This window comes from Pongo abelii, chromosome 13, assembly GCF_028885655.2.
Source record: "Pongo abelii isolate AG06213 chromosome 13, NHGRI_mPonAbe1-v2.0_pri, whole genome shotgun sequence".
Classification (NCBI taxonomy): domain Eukaryota; kingdom Metazoa; phylum Chordata; class Mammalia; order Primates; family Hominidae; genus Pongo; species Pongo abelii.
This window is the reverse complement of record NC_071998.2, coordinates 87,023,966-87,045,586: the sequence shown is the minus strand read 5'-3', so window position 1 is coordinate 87,045,586 and position 21,621 is coordinate 87,023,966. Positions and strand designations below refer to the sequence as shown.

At 35.1% G+C, this 21,621-nt stretch overlaps 1 protein-coding gene across 7 annotated transcripts in view; it reads right to left on the bottom strand.

The window, feature by feature from the left end:
* ERCC6L2 (ERCC excision repair 6 like 2) overlaps window positions 1-21,621 on the bottom strand; it is a 167,254-nt gene that overhangs the window by 122,193 nt on the left and 23,440 nt on the right. For 6 of the 7 annotated variants that reach the window (XR_008509835.2, XM_054520289.2, XM_024252413.3 and 3 more), the window contains exons 3-4: window positions 18,599-18,721; window positions 9,280-9,473 (exon numbers count right to left, since the gene is read on the bottom strand). Coding sequence is in view for 6 of the 7 variants with exons in the window: in XM_054520289.2 (XP_054376264.2) it covers window positions 9,280-9,473; window positions 18,599-18,721 (317 nt within the window). In the remaining variant the exon portion in view is untranslated. The remainder of the gene's footprint in view (window positions 1-9,279; window positions 9,474-18,598; window positions 18,722-21,621) is intronic. The other variant, XM_054520286.2, reaches the window with a different exon arrangement.

Sequence of the window (21,621 nt, the reverse complement as noted above, 5' to 3'; positions counted from 1 at the left end):
ATATTTTTCTGAATGAAAAATATCAATATAAACTCATGATTTTTAAAAGCTATATTCCATAGCTCTGTCCATAAGAAAGTTTAGAGTTGATTGTTACCCCAGTAGCAGTGAGCACCCATAGTGGTCTCTTCACTGAAAGAGACCATTTTGCCTCACGGAAAAATAGAGAAACAGCTGATTTCAGGCATATGTTGTGGGAAACACTGAACAGCCGAAAAGCACAAATGTATCTAAAGACAAATGCGAATATGTCCAAAGAATAGAGACACCAGCCTAATTGGAATATTTGAGCATTGTTATGAATATTGACTACAACTGAAAATACTGAATATAAAGAAAAATCCAGGAGTTCTATGAAAAAAATGAATTTAGACACTTCACACCACACGTGAAAATTAACTAAAAACAGATCACAGACCTAAATATGAACTCAAACTTTTAAAAAATGGGAAAAAAAATTTGTGACACTGGATTAGGCACATATTTCTTAGATATGACACAAAACTTATAGTCAATTAAAAATAGCATGGTAAGTTGGACTTCATCAAATTTAAAAACTTTTGCTCTTCCAATGACAACATTAAGAAAATAAAAAGACATGCTACAGACTAGGCAAAAATATTTGCAAATCATAATCTGATACAGGACTTGTATACAGAATATATAAAGAATTATTACAACTCAGTCAGGCACAGTGGCTCATGCTTGTAATCCCAGCATTTTGGGAGGCTGAGGCTGGTGGATCACGAGGTCAGAAGATCAAGACCATCCTGGCCAACATGGTGAAATCTCGTCTCTACTAAAAATACAAAAATTAGCTGGGCATGGTAGCGTGTGCCTGTAGTCCCAGCTACTCAGGAGGCTGAGGCAGGAAAATCACTTGAACCAGGGAGTCAGAGCTTGCAGTGAGCCCAGATTGCGCCACTGCACTCTAGCCTGGTGATACAGCAAGACTCCGTCTCAAAAAAAAAAAATTATTATAACTCAACAAAATTTAAAACAACCCAATTAAAACATGAGCAAAAGATTCTAATAGACACCAAATGTCTATTTGAAGATATAGATGTCAAATAAGCACATTAAAAAATTCTCAGCATCATTAGTTATTAGAGAACTGCAAATTAAAACATGAAATACCACAACACACCCACTAGAATGGCTATGATAAAAATGATTAACAATATCAAGTGTTGGTAAGGATGTGGAGAAACTAGAATCTTCATACACTGCTTTTGGAAAAGCACAGTGACTGTTCTAAAACAGTTGGCAGTTTCTTAAAAAGTTAAACATATACTTAGCATAAGACCTCACAATTCCATTCCTAGGTATCTATCCAAGAAAAATGAAAACTTAGGTGCAAAGACTTGTATGTGAATGTTCACAGCAGCAAATCTGTATAGCCATAAACTGGAAACAATTAAACGTCCATCAGCTGGTGAATGGAAAAAATACAGGATAGCTGTATAATAGTATCATTCAGCAATAAAAAGGAACAAACTACTGAAATGTGCCACAATATGGATGAACTTCAAAAACATTATGTTAAGTGAAAGAAGCCAGACACCAAAGACTTTATATTGAATGGCTCCATTTATATGAAACGCCCAATTAAGGCAAATCTATAGAAAGAGAAAGCAGATCAGTAGTTGCCAGGGACTGGAGATGGGAGAAGGGACTGACTATAGACAAATAACTTTCTGAGATGATGGAAATGTTCTACAACTAGACTGTGGTAATAGCACAACTTTTAAAATTTACAAAAAATCATTCTAACTTACAAGGGTACATTTTATGTCAAATATACTTCAATAATCCTCAAGTCCATAGCAATATTCAGACAAAGAAAGAAAGAGAGAAAGCAAGCAAGCAAGCAAGCCAGCAAGCGAAGGGGGTAAGAAACTTTGCCACCACTGTAGATGACCATTATGCTAACTTCTTACTCCAAAAATTGGTCATTAAAGCAAAAGAATCAAGCATTCACCTTGCTTTTTTAAAGTCAAAATTGTGGTTAATTCCTAATTAATGGAGAAAGCTTTCCTTTACAGGAGAATACCGGTAATTAATGTGTAGAAAAGAAATAATAAAATCAGAAAAATATTTTGTCAAACCTAATAAAGTAACTGATTCAGACAAGAACAATTTGTATGTGGTAATACTACTAAGTAAAAGGATTGAGGGATACCAGAATATTTAAATGGTGGCGAAGTATCACTCCACAGATTATTTGATCATTATAAAGGGAGAAACATATCTTTACAATGGAGAGATCTGATGATGGTAACCTTCTTAACCTGTGGGACAAACTTGGTATCACTGACAGTCAAACAACCTGATATTAGGTACTTCCTGAAGTGATGCAATATGAAGTCCACAGCATCATTTATGAAGCATTCTTGCCAAAAATGTTTAATCTGAATCTATTTAAGCCTTTGGGCCAAAACCACTTTACTAAAATACAGATGACAGATGAATATATCTTGAGAAAGTAATCAGACAAATCTAATATGTGAGATATCCTAAAACAACGAACTGGCCTGGTCCTCTCAAAAAGTCATATAATTAAAAAATACAAGTCGGAAAAATTATGTAGATTAGAAGAATAAACAGACTTAACCAAATTCATCACCTGAACCTTTATTGAATCCTGCTTTATAAACATTAGATATTAAAGATGTTTTGAGAATAACTGAGGAAATTTTAATTGCTATTAATATTCTTGTGTGTGACAATGATAATGTGGTATGACAAGAAGTATCACTAGTTTTAGGAAATCCATGCTAAAATACTTAGGGATAAGAATGTCACGTTTTATGCAACTTGCTGAAATGACACATTACCATCACCATACACAAAGACATAGACATAGACACACATATTTACATACATTAACATATTTTGCCAACATTTGAATATATATACATACATACACACACACACACAACTGTTGGAATCTAGATGCTCATGTACTGTTATTTTAACTTTTCTATACATTTCATCATTTTCCTAATATAAAGCTGAAGAAAGCTAGAAGCCTCAAGAACAAAGACAGGAGAAAAATAGCAAAAATTCTAGAAGCTGAAAAGAACATGGACAAGATGGCTGACAAAAGCAGAGACTACAGTGTCCTATGCCAATAGTGGAAAAAGCCAAGAAGCAATCTAATTTGTACTATTTACACATTCTTGAAAAGTTAAGAATTGGTGGCTCCAGATGCCTCTGGAAATTGGAGTCATGTAAATGCTCAATAGTCTGTTGAAGAATCCTCCCACTGCACAAAGTAGCTGGGCCAGGTCATCCTAAAGTGGGCAAGAGAAGGGCAAAAATCCTAATTTTCCTTAAGAAGAAATCAATAGATGATGCTGAAAACTAAAGGAAAATTGAAAAGTTGCAGCATAAACATGTTCTTTAGCAATAAGGAAGTAAAGACTATGAAGATCAGTAAGAGTTGAGATAAAGGTAATTGGGGGACAGTGAACTGCAGTTTTTCACTAAAAGCCTTTTATCATGTTTGGCTCTTTAAATCATACACATACTTAACTTTGATAAAAACTGAAATGAAGTAAAAAATATAACAGCGGTAAGAAAAAAACTATGGCTCACTCACGTTACATAGCACGTTCATCCCCTCCGCAGAGTATCTGTGATAAACGCACAGAGCACTATCCTCACAAAAACAACTTAATATTTGCTCAGGTAAAATATTAATTATTTTAAATATTTGCCAAACACAAACAAAATAAAGGCATTTGAACAAATAAATACAACTAAATAAATATAAAATCATAAACATTCCTCTAACCTTATAAATATGATTTATAGTTACATAATTCTACTTCAGAATTCTTGTTTAATATTTATAACAATATTTATAACAATCAGAAAAAACAGTCACCTAAAAAACATTTATGTGGCAACTCTTATGTGCTAAAAGTACTGAGATACAGAAATTAAAGATAAAAATCTCCTACACCAAAGAGCTTACAGTCTAAGGGGACAGACAGGTAAGAAATAATTAAAATGACTGATGCTATGATAGAAGAATTTATTACATTTATCTAATTGCAAAACATATTTTGGGGTGGTACAGTATATTGGTTAAAAACCTAAGGTCTGGCCAGGCATGGTGACTCCCACCTGTAATCCCAGCACTTTGGGAGGCTGAGGTGGGAGCATCACTTGAGTCCAAAAGTTTGAGATCAGCCTGGGCAACACAGGGAGACTCTGTCTCTACAAAAAATAAAAACATTTTCCAGGCATGGTGGCGCATGCCTGTAGTCCTAGTTACTTGGAAGGCTGAGGTGGGAGACTGAGGGTACAGTGAGCTGTGATAGCACCACTGCACTCCAGCCTGGGCAACAGAGCAAGACTCTGTCTCAAAAACAAAACAAAACCAAACCTGAGGTCTGGCGTTAGATGGTCAAGGTTCAGTCCTCATGTCTGCCACTGACTTAGTTGTGAAGGCCTAGAAAAATTATTTAACCTCTCTATGCCTCAGATTAGTCTTCTGTCAGGATCCATGAAATAGTAACAGGCTAATTTATTAGCTTATAAGTTTGATTTATAAAATTAAATCCCAGACCTGACAAAAATGGTAGCTCTATATCCAATTTTACCAATAATTATATTCAAAGTGAATGGTCTAAATACCCAAATAAGAGGCAAAGATTACCCGAATGGATGAAAAAGCAGTATTTGGAGACTCACTCCAAATATTAAGAACAGATATACTGCAATAAAAACATGAAAAGCTATTCACATGCAGTAAGCATAAGACAGCAGCATTATTCATACAGTCAAAAACTGGAAACAATTCAAATGTCCATCAACTGGTGAATGGACAAAATATGGGATAGCTATATAATAGTACCATCGGCAATAAAAAGCAACAAACTACTGAAATACACCACAATATGGCTATGCTCATATCAGATAAAACATCAAGATAAGAGATATTATTAGAAATAAATAGGTATATTTTTTCAAGATAAAAGGATCAATTCATCAGGAAAAAATAACAATCACAAATGCATGTGCACCTCATAAAGAGCTTCAAAATACTAAATTAAACGCTGACAGAAGTGAAAGGAGAAATAAACATATCTACAATTACAACTGAAGATTTCAACTCTCCTCTCAGATACTGTAAGCCAACTGAAAAGGAAATCAGCAAAGATAGAAAACACCTGAGCAACATCTTAACCAATCTAGTCTTACTGATATTTATAAACACTACACCCAATAACTGTAGAATAAACATTGTTTTCCAAGTGCACATGGATCAAAAAAATGCAAATTACACTACAAGATACTACTACACACCTACTAAAATAACTAAAACAAAAAGACTGACAATACCAAATGTTGCTGAGAATATGAAGCAACTGAACTCTCACACATTGCTAGCTGGAGTAAAACCACTGTGGAAAATGGTTTGGCAGTTTCTTCTAAAGCTAAACCTACAGTTAACCATATAATACAGAAATTCTACTCCAAGAGAAACGAAAACATATGTCCAAAAAAGGCTTACTACATACAAATATCCCTTGAAGTTTTATCTATGATAATCCCAAACTGGAAAAACCCAAAAATCCATCCTCAAATGGATGGGTAACAAAATGTGCACATTGATGAAATGGAATACAATGCAACATTAAGAAAGAACAATCACTGATACACTCAACGTGAATGAATCTCAAAAAACATGCTGAACAAAAGATGCGACACACACAAAAGGGTGCTTCCTGTATAATACCATTGACATGCTCCGTAATAGCTTAAACTCACCTATAAGTGGCAGAAATTAAAATCAGTAGTTGCCCAAGGTGAGGGTTGAGGAAAAGCCACTGTAAGGAGGTAAGAGAAAAGTCCTGGGATGATAAAAATAGTTTTTACCTTGTTTGGGATAGTGATTGCACTCATTTGTCAAAACTAGGAGTCAGTATACTACTGCCCATGGCCAAATCCAGCCCGTGGCCACTTTTGTATGGTCAGCAAGCTAAGAGTAGTTTTTACATTTTAAAGCGTCATAAAAATAAAAAAGAAGAATATGCAACCGAGACTTATGTGGCCCAAAAGCCTAAAATATTTACTATCTGGCCCTTCACAGAAAAAGTTTACCAATCCCTGATCAAGATTCATCAAATTGTATTCCTGAAATGGCATAATTATTCTATACAAATTAACTCTCATTAAAGTTGATTTTAATACAACTCTCCAGCTGGGCTTGAGGGACTAGTCTTCACAAAGACTGATTTAATTCATCCTCCGTCATTTTCCAGATGGGCCAATTTACCCAAAGCCACATAGCTAATTAGTGATTTTTTTACTCTCTTTTTTGTGTGCTTATAAAATTTGAGACAACTATCAATTGTTCATCATTTTTATCCTATGCTAAATCATTTTAATGTTGATGTGAAAGTATCACCTTAAAAAAATTACCTAATTTTCTAAACTTCGGTTGACTTTGGGGGAATATCATTAACTCCTTCATTAGCAGTAGTTCAGATTGAGTATAACTATAATGTCTAAACATTTTAAAGACTTACTAGATAACTGTTTCTAACGCCACGCTTTAATCTTCACCTAAAAGGTATAAATTGTATCCCTGTAGAGAGAAATCTAGGCTACAAGCAGATGGAAACTAATGATTTTACCAAGGCCCAGCCTACTGCTGGAACAACTATGAAGAGTTCAGACCTCACTACCATGGTCCCATGACCACACTACTATAAAAGCCTTGTGTTGGTTTGCTTGGGCTACCAAAATAAAATACCACACACTGGATGGCTTAAAACAACCAAAGTTTATTTCCTCACAATCCTGGAAGCTCGAATTTCAAGAGCAAGGTGTCAGCAAATTTGGTTTCTCCTGAGGCCTCTCCCCTTGGCTTGCAGATGACTGCCTTCTTGCTGTGTCTTCACAAGTCCCTTCCTCTGTGGTGTGTGTGTGTCCTTGGTGTCTCTTTCTCTTCCTATAAGGATACCAGTGATACTGGATCCAGGCCCCACCCAATCAGCCTCGGTTTTAGTCACCTCTTTAAAACTTAATCAGAGACCTGTCTCTAAACACAGTTACATTCTGAGGTGCTGGGGTTGAGACCTGAACATTTAAATTGTGTAAGGGGGGTTGAGGAGAAGCGACACAATTCAGCACATAATAAGCCTCTTAATTGGTCTTTCTCCATTCAGCTTGGCTCTCCTCTATCTGCACACACAGCAGCTAAGGTATTTACAAAGTGCAAATCTGATCATTTTTATCCTATCGGTAATCTGCTGACAACACTGTAGGGGGCACTCTATTGCTCTCAGGATAAAGACCAAAATCCTCAAAGTACCTTCCAATACTCTCTATAATCTTTTCCCTGCTTATCTCACTGGTGTGATCTCTTGGTCACTTCTCTCTCACACTCTATGCTACAGTGGTTCTCTGTGTGTGTGTGTGTGTGTGTGTGTGTGTGTGTGTGTGTGATCTCTTGGTCACTTCTCTCTCACACTCCATGCTACAGTGGTTGTGTGTGTGTGTGTGTGTGTGTGTGTGTGTGATCTCTTGGTCACTTCTCTCTCACACTCCATGCTACAGTGGTTGTGTGTGTGTGTGTGTGTGTGTGTGTGTGTGAGATCTCTTGGTCACTTCTCTCTCACACTCCATGCTACAGTGGTTGTGTGTGTGTGTGTGTGTGTGTGTGTGTGTGATCTCTTGGTCACTTCTCTCTCACACTCCATGCTACAGTGGTTCTGTGTGTGTGTGTGTGTGTGTGTGTGTGTGTGTGATCTCTTGGTCACTTCTCTCTCACACTCCATGCTACAGTGGTTCTGTGTGTGTGTGTGTGTGTGTGTGTGTGTGTGTGTGATCTCTTGGTCACTTCTCTCTCACACTCCATGCTACAGTGGTTCTGTGTGTGTGTGTGTGTGTGTGTGTGTGTGTGTGTGTGTGAGAGAGATCTCTTGGTCACTTCTCTCTCACACTCTATGCTACAGTGGTTCTGTGTGTGTGTGTGTGTGTGTGTGTGTGTGTGTGATCTCTTGGTCACTTCTCTCTCACTCTCCATGCTACAGTGGTTCTGTGTGTGTGTGTGTGTGTGTGTGTGTGTGTGTGTGTGTGTGTGTGATCTCTTGGTCACTTCTCTCTCACTCTCCATGCTACAGTGGTTCTGTGTGTGTGTGTGTGTGTGTGTGTGTGTGTGTGTGTGTGTGTGTGTGATCTCTTGGTCACTTCTCTCTCACACTCTATGCTACAGTGGTTCTGTGTGTGTGTGTGTGTGTGTGTGTGTGTGTGTGTGTGTGTGTGTGATCTCTTGGTCACTTCTCTCTCACTCTCCATGCTACAGTGGTTCTGTGTGTGTGTGTGTGTGTGTGTGTGTGTGTGTGTGTGTGATCTCTTGGTCACTTCTCTCTCACACTCCATGCTACAGTGGTTCTGTGTGTGTGTGTGTGTGTGTGTGTGTGTGAGATCTCTTGGTCACTTCTCTCTCACACTCTATGCTACAGTGGTTCTGTGTGTGTGTGTGTGTGTGTGTGTGTGTGTGTGTGATCTCTTGGTCACTTCTCTCTCACTCTCCATGCTACAGTGGTTCTGTGTGTGTGTGTGTGTGTGTGTGTGTGTGTGTGTGTGTGTGTGTGTGTGATCTCTTGGTCACTTCTCTCTCACACTCTATGCTACAGTGGTTCTGTGTGTGTGTGTGTGTGTGTGTGTGTGTGTGTGTGTGTGTGTGTGTGTGTAGTTTTTGCCCCTCTATATTCACAACAGACTCCCATAATTGAAATAATTCATGAAAATTACTGACCTAGCTCAGAGGCAGTGTCTGCATAAAAGGCTGTACCTGAGATTTACAACAAGTCTTAGCATTCTTTAACAATCAATGTTTGAACAAGTATCCTGTATTCAATGTAAGAAATAGAATAAGAAATTCTAGAAAACCTGATGCAGGTTTTTCCTTCTCATAAGTTATTATAGTTCATAAGTTATTATGAACTAAATATTTCAATAATTCTAAAATGAAATTAAATCAAGCAAAGGAATAATCATTATTCCTTTTTAAAAAATCACAATATAGGCTGGGCATGGTGGCTCACACCTGTAATCCTAGCACTTTGGGAGGCTGAGGTGGGTGGATTGCCTGAGCTCAGGAGTTCGAGACCAGCCTGGGCAACGTGGCGAAACTCCGTCTCTACTAAAAACACAAAAGCAAGACTCTGTCTCAAAAAAAAAAAAAAAAAAAAAACTTAATATAAAGGGATGTAAACAGACTATTAATACAACCATTCTTATTATTCCCATTACCTGTTAAGTTCATCCAGGCATAAGCGCAGTGTTTCATAAGTTGTTAGGGCAATTTCACATTTCCTCTGCTTTACACGAATTAATTCATTATCTTTTCTGTTTCCATGTAAAACAGTGACTCTGAAATATCCCCAGGTGTCCAATTCATCTTTCCAGTTGTAGAGGACAGAAAGAGGAGCAACTATTAAGAACATCTAAAACAAGAATAAAAAAATTTTGCTGTTTTTTAAAAACTGAAAAAGAATCCCAAAGTGAAATCCACAATATCAATATCAATAGTCCTCTTCCTTAATTTTGACATCTAGTTAGTAACAATAAATACAACTGAGTGATTAGCTATATCTGGACATTGAAGATTCTCAAAAAATACTTTGCTGTTTAATTAGCTTTTTATCAGGACAAGACGGGCACTTAACCTTGCTCAAAGAAACACGTTTTTTATTTCCCCCTACCAAAAAGGCATTGAGAAATGAGAGAGAAGTAACTTTCCAAAAGAGAGAAAAGAATAAAATCTGGATCCCAGTAATAGCTTCAAAGGCCAAGTGGGTAATGTACATACACAAGCAGGCCACGTGTTCTTGAAATATAGTCTCCTGGAGCTCTCTTTCCTTTTGCATTTTCCTAGTCCATTTCCTCTCCCCCTCTCTCAGATACTCTCAGTTAAAGAACTGGAAAATTCACTGCAAAACTGAAGCAATCAGAAGAAAACTTCCTGGATGAACTTCTCTCAGTATCGTACCAATAACCTATCTATATTCATTTCCATATATTTTGCCCTCCCACCTGTGGCCATGGGTACACTGCTCATGTTCTTCTCCAAAAATAACCCCTCATACAGTGGCTCCCACTCCTTCTTGCCAACCTAAAGTCAATGCTGCAGAAACTGCCCCCAATCTCCTCTACCTGATTAACTTTTCCATTTTAATGAACCACATCACCTATGGACAAGCATGTTAGAATATTTCCCAGGGTTAAAAAATCCGAAAAACAAAAATTTTAAAAAATCTCTTTTCCTTAACCCAACATCTATTACCTCATTACTCTACTCTCCCTATAGCAAAGATCCTCAAGAGTTATCAATGCTTAACTCTCCTGTTTTCTCTTGAAACTCAGGTAAATCGGACTTGTGCCCTAATAATGCCTACCAAATCAGTCCCTCTGAGGATTACCAACGTATCTCTCTGGTTATTCCTCACATTCATGTACTACATTCATGTAATACAGGAAAACCTTTCCTGTACTAACCCAGAATCCTGCTGTCATCAATCATTTTAACTTTTTAATGTTTTTATTTCTCCCTGTTACCACTATTCCTATCCTGTTAAGTTTAATAGGGTTACCAGTACGATTATTTTCTAAAGTTTTATACTTGATCTACTTGATAGAGATAAACCAATTAAACATACTGAAAAAATTCAGCTTAACCAAGAAATAATACAATACTGCTCTAAATTCTGCTCTGTTTTCTGTGAAACATTTAATCTAGGCCATTTGTCAACTCTAAAAAGTCAAATTTGTGACTGTGTTTTGGAAAGAGAAAGAAGAAAAAGAAAGAAAATCAACATGCTGAATGTGACAGTTCCTTTTTCCCAAGCCATCATCAAGCATATGTAAGTCCTTCTTATACTTGATTCATCTCAAGTATGTCCATCCTTTGGGCGAAGGTTAATCCTACGATTTCCATTTTTGACTTTCAAATATGAAAGTAGGCCTCCAAGTACTAAGTCCAATTACAGTGTCTCCCTTTGATTTTTCTGTATATTATGAGATGACAATGCTAGGTGCAAATTGCATCTGAGCACTCTTAGTAGTTTTCCACTTGAGAGGCCATTCATCAAAGGTGTCAATGAATCTAAAGAGTCCAGGCATCAGCCCTAAGATTCCAGAAGATGTTTAAAAATTAAGGTGGCAACATATTTCTTGATATTTCTTATAAACATTGGTCTTAAAAATTATGAAAGGTGAAATAATGGTTCAAAAATTCCTTTTGGTAGTGAAAGATGTCAGAGAACTGAGTTATGCTATTATGCAGAGTCCAGGGAAAGTACATAAGAACTTAGCATTTCCTACAATCCAATAAATAATATTTCATTTAATAAGTCTTTTTTAAGCAAATGATGCCAAAATAATAAAATGGAAAGCAGTGTCCAACTGCTAAGTCACTACACACAAAGCAACTCTGGGAGCTATTCCTCTAATCCAAGTACTAACCAGGTCTGACCCTGCTTAGCTTCCAAGATCAGACGAGATGTGGTGTGTTCAGAGTGGTATTGCTGTAGACATGGGGGAAGGGTGATAATTCTTATTCTGAAGCTAAAATACAATTTTATAAAATTGAATATAAAATTAACACAAATAAAATTAAAATTCATTTGCTTACACATTATTAAAATTAACAGAAGCTAGGTTAAATAGTGCAACTAGAGAATACTGAATTATTTATATCTTTCAACAAATCTTGCTCAATTATTAAGGAGTTTTCTATCAAATCTGATTCCTCAGGAACCACAGCATAGAATGATGTAGTGTGGACTGTGATGAGATACTCAAAGATTAATGTGTGATAATTTTTGTGGCAGAAGTAGTAATAGTATTAATAATAACATAACAATTATTGAGCACTTACTGTGTGCCAAGGCCTTTAGAAGTAGTTTACAGAAATTAATTCAGGGACTTTACCCAGAAATACAGATGAGGAAACTGAGGTACAGAGATATTAAGTAACACACTCAAGGTCATACTGCTATTAAGTAGCAAAGTAAGTATTTGAACCCAGGTCTGCCTAATTCTATAACTCTTAACTACCATGACATATCCTGTTAGCACCTTCAATCAAAAAGTCTATGTCCTTGAGATGTGTAACTTTATTTACCTTAACTTCAGTACTTCATATAGTACCTAGAAAATAGAAGGTGTTCAATTGATGAATGAATACATGAAACTATACATGTCAATGCTAAGTTAGGAATAATAATATGTTCAGAGGACAGTGACAGATTACAGTAGAGTTGAAACAAAGGTTCCACATGGAAAGAAGTATGATATCAAAATGAAAAATAAATTATACCTTTACATAAAAATTACAGAACATAAAATTGAAATCTTTGCTAGAAAACTCAAAGGTCTAAAACAAGTCTTGTATTTATCGCCACAACCTTAACTCTCTCAAAAATACCTAATTAATTTACACCCTACTGTGTGTACAGCTGATCATTTTTTCCTTCAGTATGCTGCAGTTATTTCATATATAGAAATTTCAGTTTAGAATCCACTGTAGTCAGGGGCTTTTCCAAGTCCTTTGTATAAAAACAGCCTAATTTTTGATAGAATATCAAGTTTTGGCATTAAATAATTACCTATGTTGGGTATTTTTAAGAGAGTTAAGATTGTAGAGATAAATACAAAAACTTTTTTTTAGTACTTTTTGAGTTTTCTAGCAAAGATTCCAATTTTACGTTCTGTAACTTTTCTGTAAAGGTATAATTTTTCATTTTGATATCACACTTCTTCCCATGTGGAACCTTTGTTTCAACTCTACTGTCACTGTCCTCTGAACATACATTATTAGTCCTAACTTAGCACTGACATGCATGGTTTCAATTATTAATTCATTCATCAATTGAACACCTTCTATTTTCTAAGTACTATATGAAGTACTAAACTTTGGCATTATGCCAAAACTTGATAGTCTAGCAAAACAGAAAGTTACAAACCAGATCAATAAATATCAACTCTTGCAATTAAAAAGAAGTAAATAAGAAATATAAGAATGGAAATGATAAGCAAAGTTAACTATAAATTCAACACAATATCAACTAATATATCAATAGGTTTTGAGGAGAAATTTGAGAAAATTTATTTTTCATAAGTTGAGAAAACTTGAGGAGTAACTACCAAATAATAAATTACATTATAAAGCTAAAATAACTAAAACTGTTTAGCACTGGAAGAGAAATGAACAAATAATTAGGGCAGAATAATACGTCTAGAAACAGAAATGAGTTTAATTTTACACCAAAGTGGCCCTTCAAATCACTGTGGAAAAGCGGGCTTATTCAACAAATGACATTAAGATAACTGGCTAAACAACTGAGGAAAATAAAATTGGATTACTAGACACCTACAGCAAAATAAATTCTAGCTGAAACAAAGATATAAAGGTATAAAATAAAATCACACATATTATAAAAGAACCATGAGTGAATGTATTCATAAATTTAGAGTACAAAAGCCTTTTCTAGGCAAACATAAAACCCAGAAACTATACAGACCAATACATGTAACTACATAAACATTTTTAAAAAATCAATAAATAATTCAAAGCCAACTCTACATGAGGAAGAAATATTTTCAAAATATATAATGAACAAAAAATGAGATTCCAGGATATATCATTAAGGACTATTAATCAAGGACTATGATTAAAAACTAGAATTAGATTTAAAAATAGCTTTTAAACACCTGAAATGCTACAGCTTCACTCATTAAGAAATGTAAATCAAAGCAAGACAAAAATTTTAAATCTCTCAGGTAGTCATAAATTTATGTTTGCTAATACCTAGCGCAAATGAAAAGGTGGAAACAGACATTCCTATACACCACTCATGGGTATATGGGGTAATTTAACTCCAGTTATCAAAAAGTAATCCGTTGAATCCAGCTCTACCTGCTATCCAATTCCAGTACTAAGAATTTATCCTACAGTTATTATTGCAAAAGTTGTGCATAAGGATGCTCACGGTAGCATCATGTGCAACGTAATCCTCTTGGTACATATGAAGAACTAAAAAAATAGTGTATAGTAAATAAAATAATTATAAAATATTTTTGTTAAATTGTCATTGAAATTGCTTCCGATGCTGGTATTGTGATTGCTACAAAAATCCTCCTCTTTTGCATTAATTATGAATTTTACTTAGAATCTCTAAAGCTTCATCACGCAAGATAGTAATATTTTATAATAAATTTATTATGATTCATAAAAATTGAATTTCAATCAAAACTTAGCCTACATCTAGAGAACCATTCCAAAAATCAATGTTTAAAATGTAGAGCTTGTGTCTTTTCCTTTAAGAATTTATTCTTGGCACAAAACATTCATGCATTCTTAGATGATTTATTCACACCGAAAAGTTTTTAAATGTATATGAGATGTATCGTATCACACACACATACCTTAGACCCACCACTCCTTAATTTGTAACACTCAGTTCATTAAAGGGCTTTCTTCAACAAGCTTCAACATTAATTTTTCAGAATTCAATTGTAATTCTGGCATTAGCATAATAAATACAAAATAACTGATTTCTTCTCCATTTCATAAACTGTCTTTTTAAAACATACATTGTTTTAAATGAACCAATACAAATTTATCTTTTGAAACTTTCCAAGTTATAATTTTTGTTTGTGTTTACTTCTGGGAAATACAGTAGAATGTCACTGGTGATGCCATTAAAAACTCTAAGTTCCAGTTCAAATGACTAACTCAACACGTTTGTGTTGATGCCAATGAAACAAAAGAACAAACATAATAAATCCGTAAGAGTGGCAGAATGCCTGGAAGGGCAGTACCAGCAGGTCAGAACAGTGCAGGAGCAGATGAGAACTGGCACACCTGAAGAACTGAGCAATCTGCCCTACACCTCTGAAAGCGAAAACTCCCCCTGCCCTCCCCCACTAAAAAATTTACTTTTCCTAGAAGGAACCTAAAAACAACGACAAGCAAAACAAACCTCAACAAAACAGCTAAGGTAGTTGGAAAGACTGAGTCAAGAAAAATAATGGCCAAGTAATTTTAAGAAGGAAAAGTTACATCAGTCATCAAAGAAACTGATTCTAGCATCAGTATGCAACTTTCCCTGCATAAAGCACTGTATATGTATTTTCTAAAGCAAAACTTATTTGGAAGAATTCTATGGTGAGTGTTAGGGCTCATGGAAATTTCTGAATTTTATCAATTAAAAAAGTCCTTAATACTTCCAAACAATTAAAAAAAAAATCCTTTCCAAGGAAAAAAGTCGGGTTGACATTGAACTCTCATCTGCAATATGGAGTGACAGAAGATGTTTTGTCATTATAAAAGAAAATTTTGAACTTAAAATTCCATAGGCAGATAAGCCTATGGATAATCAAGTGTGAGAGCAATATACAAACACATAAAATTTACTGAAGAATTTTTTTTTTTTTCTGAGACAGAGTCCCACTCTGTCACCCAAGCTGGAGTGCAGTGGCACAATCATGGCCACTGCAGCCTCAACCTCCTGAGCTCAAGTGATCCTCCTACCTCAGACTCCTGAGTAGCTGGGACTACAGGCACAAACCACCACACCTGGCCTCTGAAGAATTAACTGAAGACGTTAAGCAAAAGTTGGTATGAACAAAAAGAAAAATAAACTGAAAGTCGTAACAAGAAAATTTAACATTTTTCTTTCCAGATCCAACTACTCAGACAAAAAGAAAATAACACTATTAAACATTTTAACAATGCAATTAACAAACATGATTAAATAGAAATCTATAAAACCATGTGACCATAATTACAAAGAATGCACAATATAAGCAACATTTTAAAACAACAGAGACTACACAATGCACAACATCAAAGCATAAAACTGATCCATGGATGTAATCACAAAGAAAAAAATATCAAGGCTGTTTATCTGATGCAACAAAACTAGAAATTGTCAAAAAGGGTTCAGCCCTCCCATCATCCTGAGCCCCAACAATAGCTGTTCACTTGGAAATTTTAAAATTTCTCTTTTAAATAGTACTTGGGTAAAAGAGAATAAAAATTAGGGCCACAGATACTTTAGAAAAGACTAATGAAAAAACTACATATTAAAAACTATAGAACACAGACAAAGGAGTACTGAAAGGAACTTTTTTTTTTTGAGACAGGGTCTTCTCTGTTGCCCAGACTGGAGTGCACTGGCATGATCACGGCTCACTACAGCCTAGAACTCCTGGGCTCATGCGATTCTCTCACCTCAGCCTCCCCAGTAGCTGAGACCATAGACACACACTACCACACCTGGCTAATTGTTTTATTTTTTTATTTTCTGTAAAGACAGGGTCTTCTTATGGTGCTCAGGTGGGTCTCAAACTCTGGGCGATCCTCCCGCGTCAGCCTCCCAAAGTGCTGGGATTACAGATGTGAGCAACCATGCCTGGCCCAAAGGAACACTTATAGCTTTAAGGTAATTTATTAGAATACAAAAAGACTGAAAATAAATAAATTAAGAAATCAACTGAATAAGGTAAATACCAACGTACATTGTAGCAAGGAATTTACAGTTCCTCCATATCTGTGGGTTTCATATCAGTGGATTTCAACAAATTGAAATACTAAAAAATTCCATCTGCACTAAACATGTACACAGACCTTGTCATTATTTCCTAAACAATACAATATAAAAGCTATTTATGTAGACTTTACATTGCACTAAGTAAACTACAGATGATTTAAAGTATATGGGAGGATAACAGGTTATATGCAAATACACTATTTTATATCAAGGACTTGAGAATCCACACATTTTGGTACCCAAGAGAGGTCCTGGAACCAATCCCACACGGATACCAAGGGACAACTGTATATGTGTGTGTGTGTGTGTGTGTGTGTGTGTGTGTGTGTGTGAGATATGATACATCGCATATGCATACATACACACACACATACATATATATATAAAGAGAAAGAAAAAGGAAAGAAAGGAAAGAAAGAAGGAGAGGAACTGGAGTCAACTGAGGTAACTATTATAAGCATATTTTACCACATTATCAAATGAGTATCTTTGTTAACTTTCTTTTCTTTCATTCTTGTTCTTTTTTGAGACAGGGGTCTCACTTTATTGCCCTGGCTGGAGTGCAGTGGTGCAAACATGGCTCACTGCAGCCTCAACCTCCCCAGGCTCAGGTGATCCTCCCACTTCAGCCTCCGAAGTACCTGGGACTACTGGCACACACCACCACACTTGACTAATTTTCTGTATTTTTCGTAAGGAAGAGGTTTGACATGTTGCCGAAGCTGGTCTTTAACTCCTGAGCTTGAGCAATTCTCCTTCCTTGGCCCCCCAAAGTACTGGGATTACAGGCATGAATCACTGCGCCTGGCCCGTTCTTGTTCTATAATATTTTAAATATCTTTAAATATTTTAATATATTTAAAATATTACTTTTCTCTCTTTTGTTCTCTCTTCTATCTGCTGTCACAGTGGCATAAAAGAGATATATATAGGCTCTGTAGTGACATTCAGAATCAGGGAACACTGAATCCAGAGCTAAAAACAGTACTTGAGCTACTGAATACTTAAAATACATTAAGAACCATTATTCTCTTCAGGATCACATTGAATCTGATACTCAGGATGCATTTATTCCATTGAAAAATTAAGAGAATTTAAAATGATAGCAATTATAATATCTTAAGCCAGTAGTTCTGAAAAGTTTGCATTGAAATGGTCTTTATGATAGACAAGAGTAAACTTGGACTTCTCAGCAATCTTGTATATAAGACTTGTATAAAAGAGTCTGTTTTAAAACTTGCGGTAAGTAGTTCATTACCAAATATAATAAAAGATTTCATAAAATCACTTCATTTTTATTCTTATCTGGTTTCCTGGAGGCTGAGGATAATATTTTTTAAAAGACATGTAAGTATAATTTTTTTTTATATTTCATTGCTTTATTAGAAATCTTTTTTGTAAAGAATCACATATAACATATGTATAAACATACATTTATGAAGGAGAAAACTGAAGTATGGATATGAATAGCATTCACAGTCATATGGGCAGAGAGAGAAATAAGCACAGACCTACCTAGTCTTTCTGATTCCAACTTTCCTGTATTGGTAGAACTTATTTCATATTTTTTGGATGCAATTAGCTAGGCAACTTGAAATAAGTCAATGATGCACTTTTTTGTTACCAATATCTGTAACTATCGCCTTTTCATTCTCACATAAATAAAAAACAATATAATGAAGGTTTCAATTAACTTTACATATACATTCTGTTAGTTTAACAAATCAACCTAAGTAAATCACGTAAATCCAGCCAACCAACAGATTAAAACCCCAAAGCAAAACCAAGCTGAAATTTTGTTTTGCCATTATGACAGTCAATCAAATTTAACTTGGGAATAAAATTGGTAATCTTTCAAAAATTAGGCCTATAAAACAAATATTTTAATAACATCTTTACATTCTTAGGTTTTAAAATTTATACTAACACATTTTAATGTGTGATATTTAAATATTTCTATATGCTTTTGTAATACCAGCATCATGAGTAGGATACACATTGTCTAGAGATTTTACCTTTTTTGCTGTAGAACAAAGGGGTTCCTTTTTCATACTTCTTAGTAAAAACTCTGGCATGTTATTTTCAATATCCTCACGAGTTCCCTTTTTATGCAAAACTGCAGCCAGAAATGAAATAACCTGGGGAAAAAAGACTTTTTCAATCACTGTGTATAATGTATCATGACGTACAAAATTTCACTGCTTACATGACTATTCAATTAGTGACAAAGTAGGTACAAAGAGATTCGTTGGGGGAAAATAAAACATGAAATATTAGTACTGATTTTCTTTATTTGTAATAACAAACTTTTTCACCCTTGTAAACAAACAAAAATCCTCACATTACCATCTTTTCATAACTTCTACCTACCCAATGAATTATTTCTTAATTCCATTACTTGAGACACTACCTTCTTATTTGTTTCTAACCATGGAAACTATCTTTTCGTATCCTCTATTAGAATAAACTGTATACATTCTTGTTTCCATATAGAAAATAAACTCCTTAAGGGGGATAATATTTGGCCCATAAATTTGTATACTTCTATTTATCTAATAAATATAGGTGAAATGGCAAAATGTTATTTTAAGACAGACTAATTCATTAAGGTATACAACATTTTGAATAACAGCTTATCTCCAAAAATCAAGTGAGAAAAACAGACAGAAAAAAGGAACCATAACCTCATATAACAAATTAGAGCAAGAAATACTGAATTGATTCGACTTTGATTCAAATGTTAGCTCTGATTGCTTGGCTGCTCTGTGAACTTGGGCAAGGGAGTTAACCTCTCTGAATAATATCTGTAAAAATGGCAAAAAATAATTTTGGCAAGGTTGTTTTAAAGATTGGGAAGAAAGGTATATGAGGTATCCATATGGAAGAAAATAACTGATCATTACCTTACAAAAATAAATGAGAAGAAAAACTATATAAAACAAAAAACTATGCGAGAATTAGAAAAATTATAGAAAAAAGTATACTTAACAAGGGTGTGGATACCTATAATCTGAATCCTAAATGATAGAAGAAAAGAAATGATACAGAAGTATCTGAAGAAATAAAAGCTGAAAACTTAACTGATTTTAAAAATCAAGCCACAGATTCAAGATCTTCTTCTAAGAACCAGAACCAAAACCAAAACAAAATGAAAACCAAAAACTAACAAAAAACCACAAGCAGGTGCTTCACTGAAACAACCTGAGACAGCAAAATGTTTGTTAAAAGCAGCCAGAAGAAACAACAACAGATCACCTACAAAAAAGCAACAACTGGTCTAGCCACGGTGGCTCACCCATGTAATCCCAGCACTTTGGGAGGCCAAGGCGGGTGGATCATTTTAGCCCGGGAATTCGAGACCAGCCTGGGCAACATGGCAAAACCCCATCTCTACAAAAATTAGAAAAATTAGCTGGGCACAGGGTGGCTCATGCCTGTATCACTAGCTACCTGGAAAGCTGAAGTAGGAGGATTGCTTGAGCCTAGGAGAATGAGGCTGCAGTGTGCCGTGATTGCACCACTGCACTCCAGCCTGGGCCACACAGCAAGACCCTGTCTCAAAATAAATAAATAAATAAAATATACTAAAAAACACAAATAGACAAGTAGCTGACCTTGCAGGAAAAAGAATGGAAGATAGTATACAACAGAATATTTTCAAAGTGATAATAAAAGCAACCTATATTTTTATACCTACAGATGATATTCAAGAATGAAGGGTAAAGATTTTCAGACAACCAAAAAGTGAGCCAAGTCATCACCAAAAAAGCCACACTAAAGAAACTAACTAAAGAATGTTTTCAGGTACAACGAAAATGACTTTAGTTAGAAGATGGGTGACACAGGGAAAAATTAAGAGCAACAAAAATGGTAAATATATACAAAATATATATGTATATTGATTGACATTATGAAACAATAAAAAAGTTTGGTTGAAATCAAGTAACAGGTTAAAAGCTATGACAGCCTGTAATCCCAGCACTTTGGGAGGCCAAGGCAGGTGGATCACGAGGTCAGGAGATCAAGATCATCCTGGCTAACACAGTGAAACCCCGTCTCTACTGAAAATACAAAAAATTAGCCGGGCACAGTGGCGGGCACCTGTAGTCCCAGTTACTCGGGAGGCTGAGGCAGGAGAATGGCGTGAACCTGGGAGGTGGAGTTTGCAGTGAGCCGAGATCACGCCACTACACTCCAGCCTGGGTGATAGAGCAAGACTCTGTCTCAAAAAAAAAAAAAAAGCTATGACAACAAATGTATATGAGCCAGAAGGAGCACAAGTGTAGTTATAATATTCTGAGGTCACTATGCTGTAGGGAGGAAATTAAGTACTAATTTATGTTAGATTATGATAAATCAATGGTATCTGTTGTTATCTCTAGGGTAACCATTAATAGAAGAATAAAAGAATGTGTACCTAATAAAAGGGGATAATAAAGTAATAGGAAACAATCTATCCAAAAGGACACAAAAAAAGTGGGAAAAACATGACATGGAATAAATAAAAAGCAAACAGTAAAATACTAAGTTTAAATCCAAATATATTAGAAAGCACATTATATGGAAATGGACTAAACTGTCTAAACAAAAGATGACTGTCCAAATAAAATATATTTCCTTGCCATTTACAAGAAAAACTTCTTAAAAAAAGGGATAAAAATTCTAATTAGAAAATAAAAATGACAGACCATGTAAACAAAAATCAAAGAAAACTGATATAGCTATATTCATATCAGATAAAGATGCTGAGGCAAAAAAGCATTATGAAATTAAAGAGGCACACTTTAACTTAATATTGATAATAAAATTAGTTCACTTGGAAATTTTAAGAAGTCTAAATTTATCAATAAAGAAAAATTTATTGAAATAAAAGTAGACAAATCCACACGCACAATGGTAGATTTTAAAATAACTCAGCAAGAACAAACAAAATAATCAGTAAAGATACAGAAGACTTTAATAACATGATTGTCAACCTTCACCTAATGAATATTTGCTAGAACACTGCACACTACTGCAAAGCAGTTTCATTTTAAGT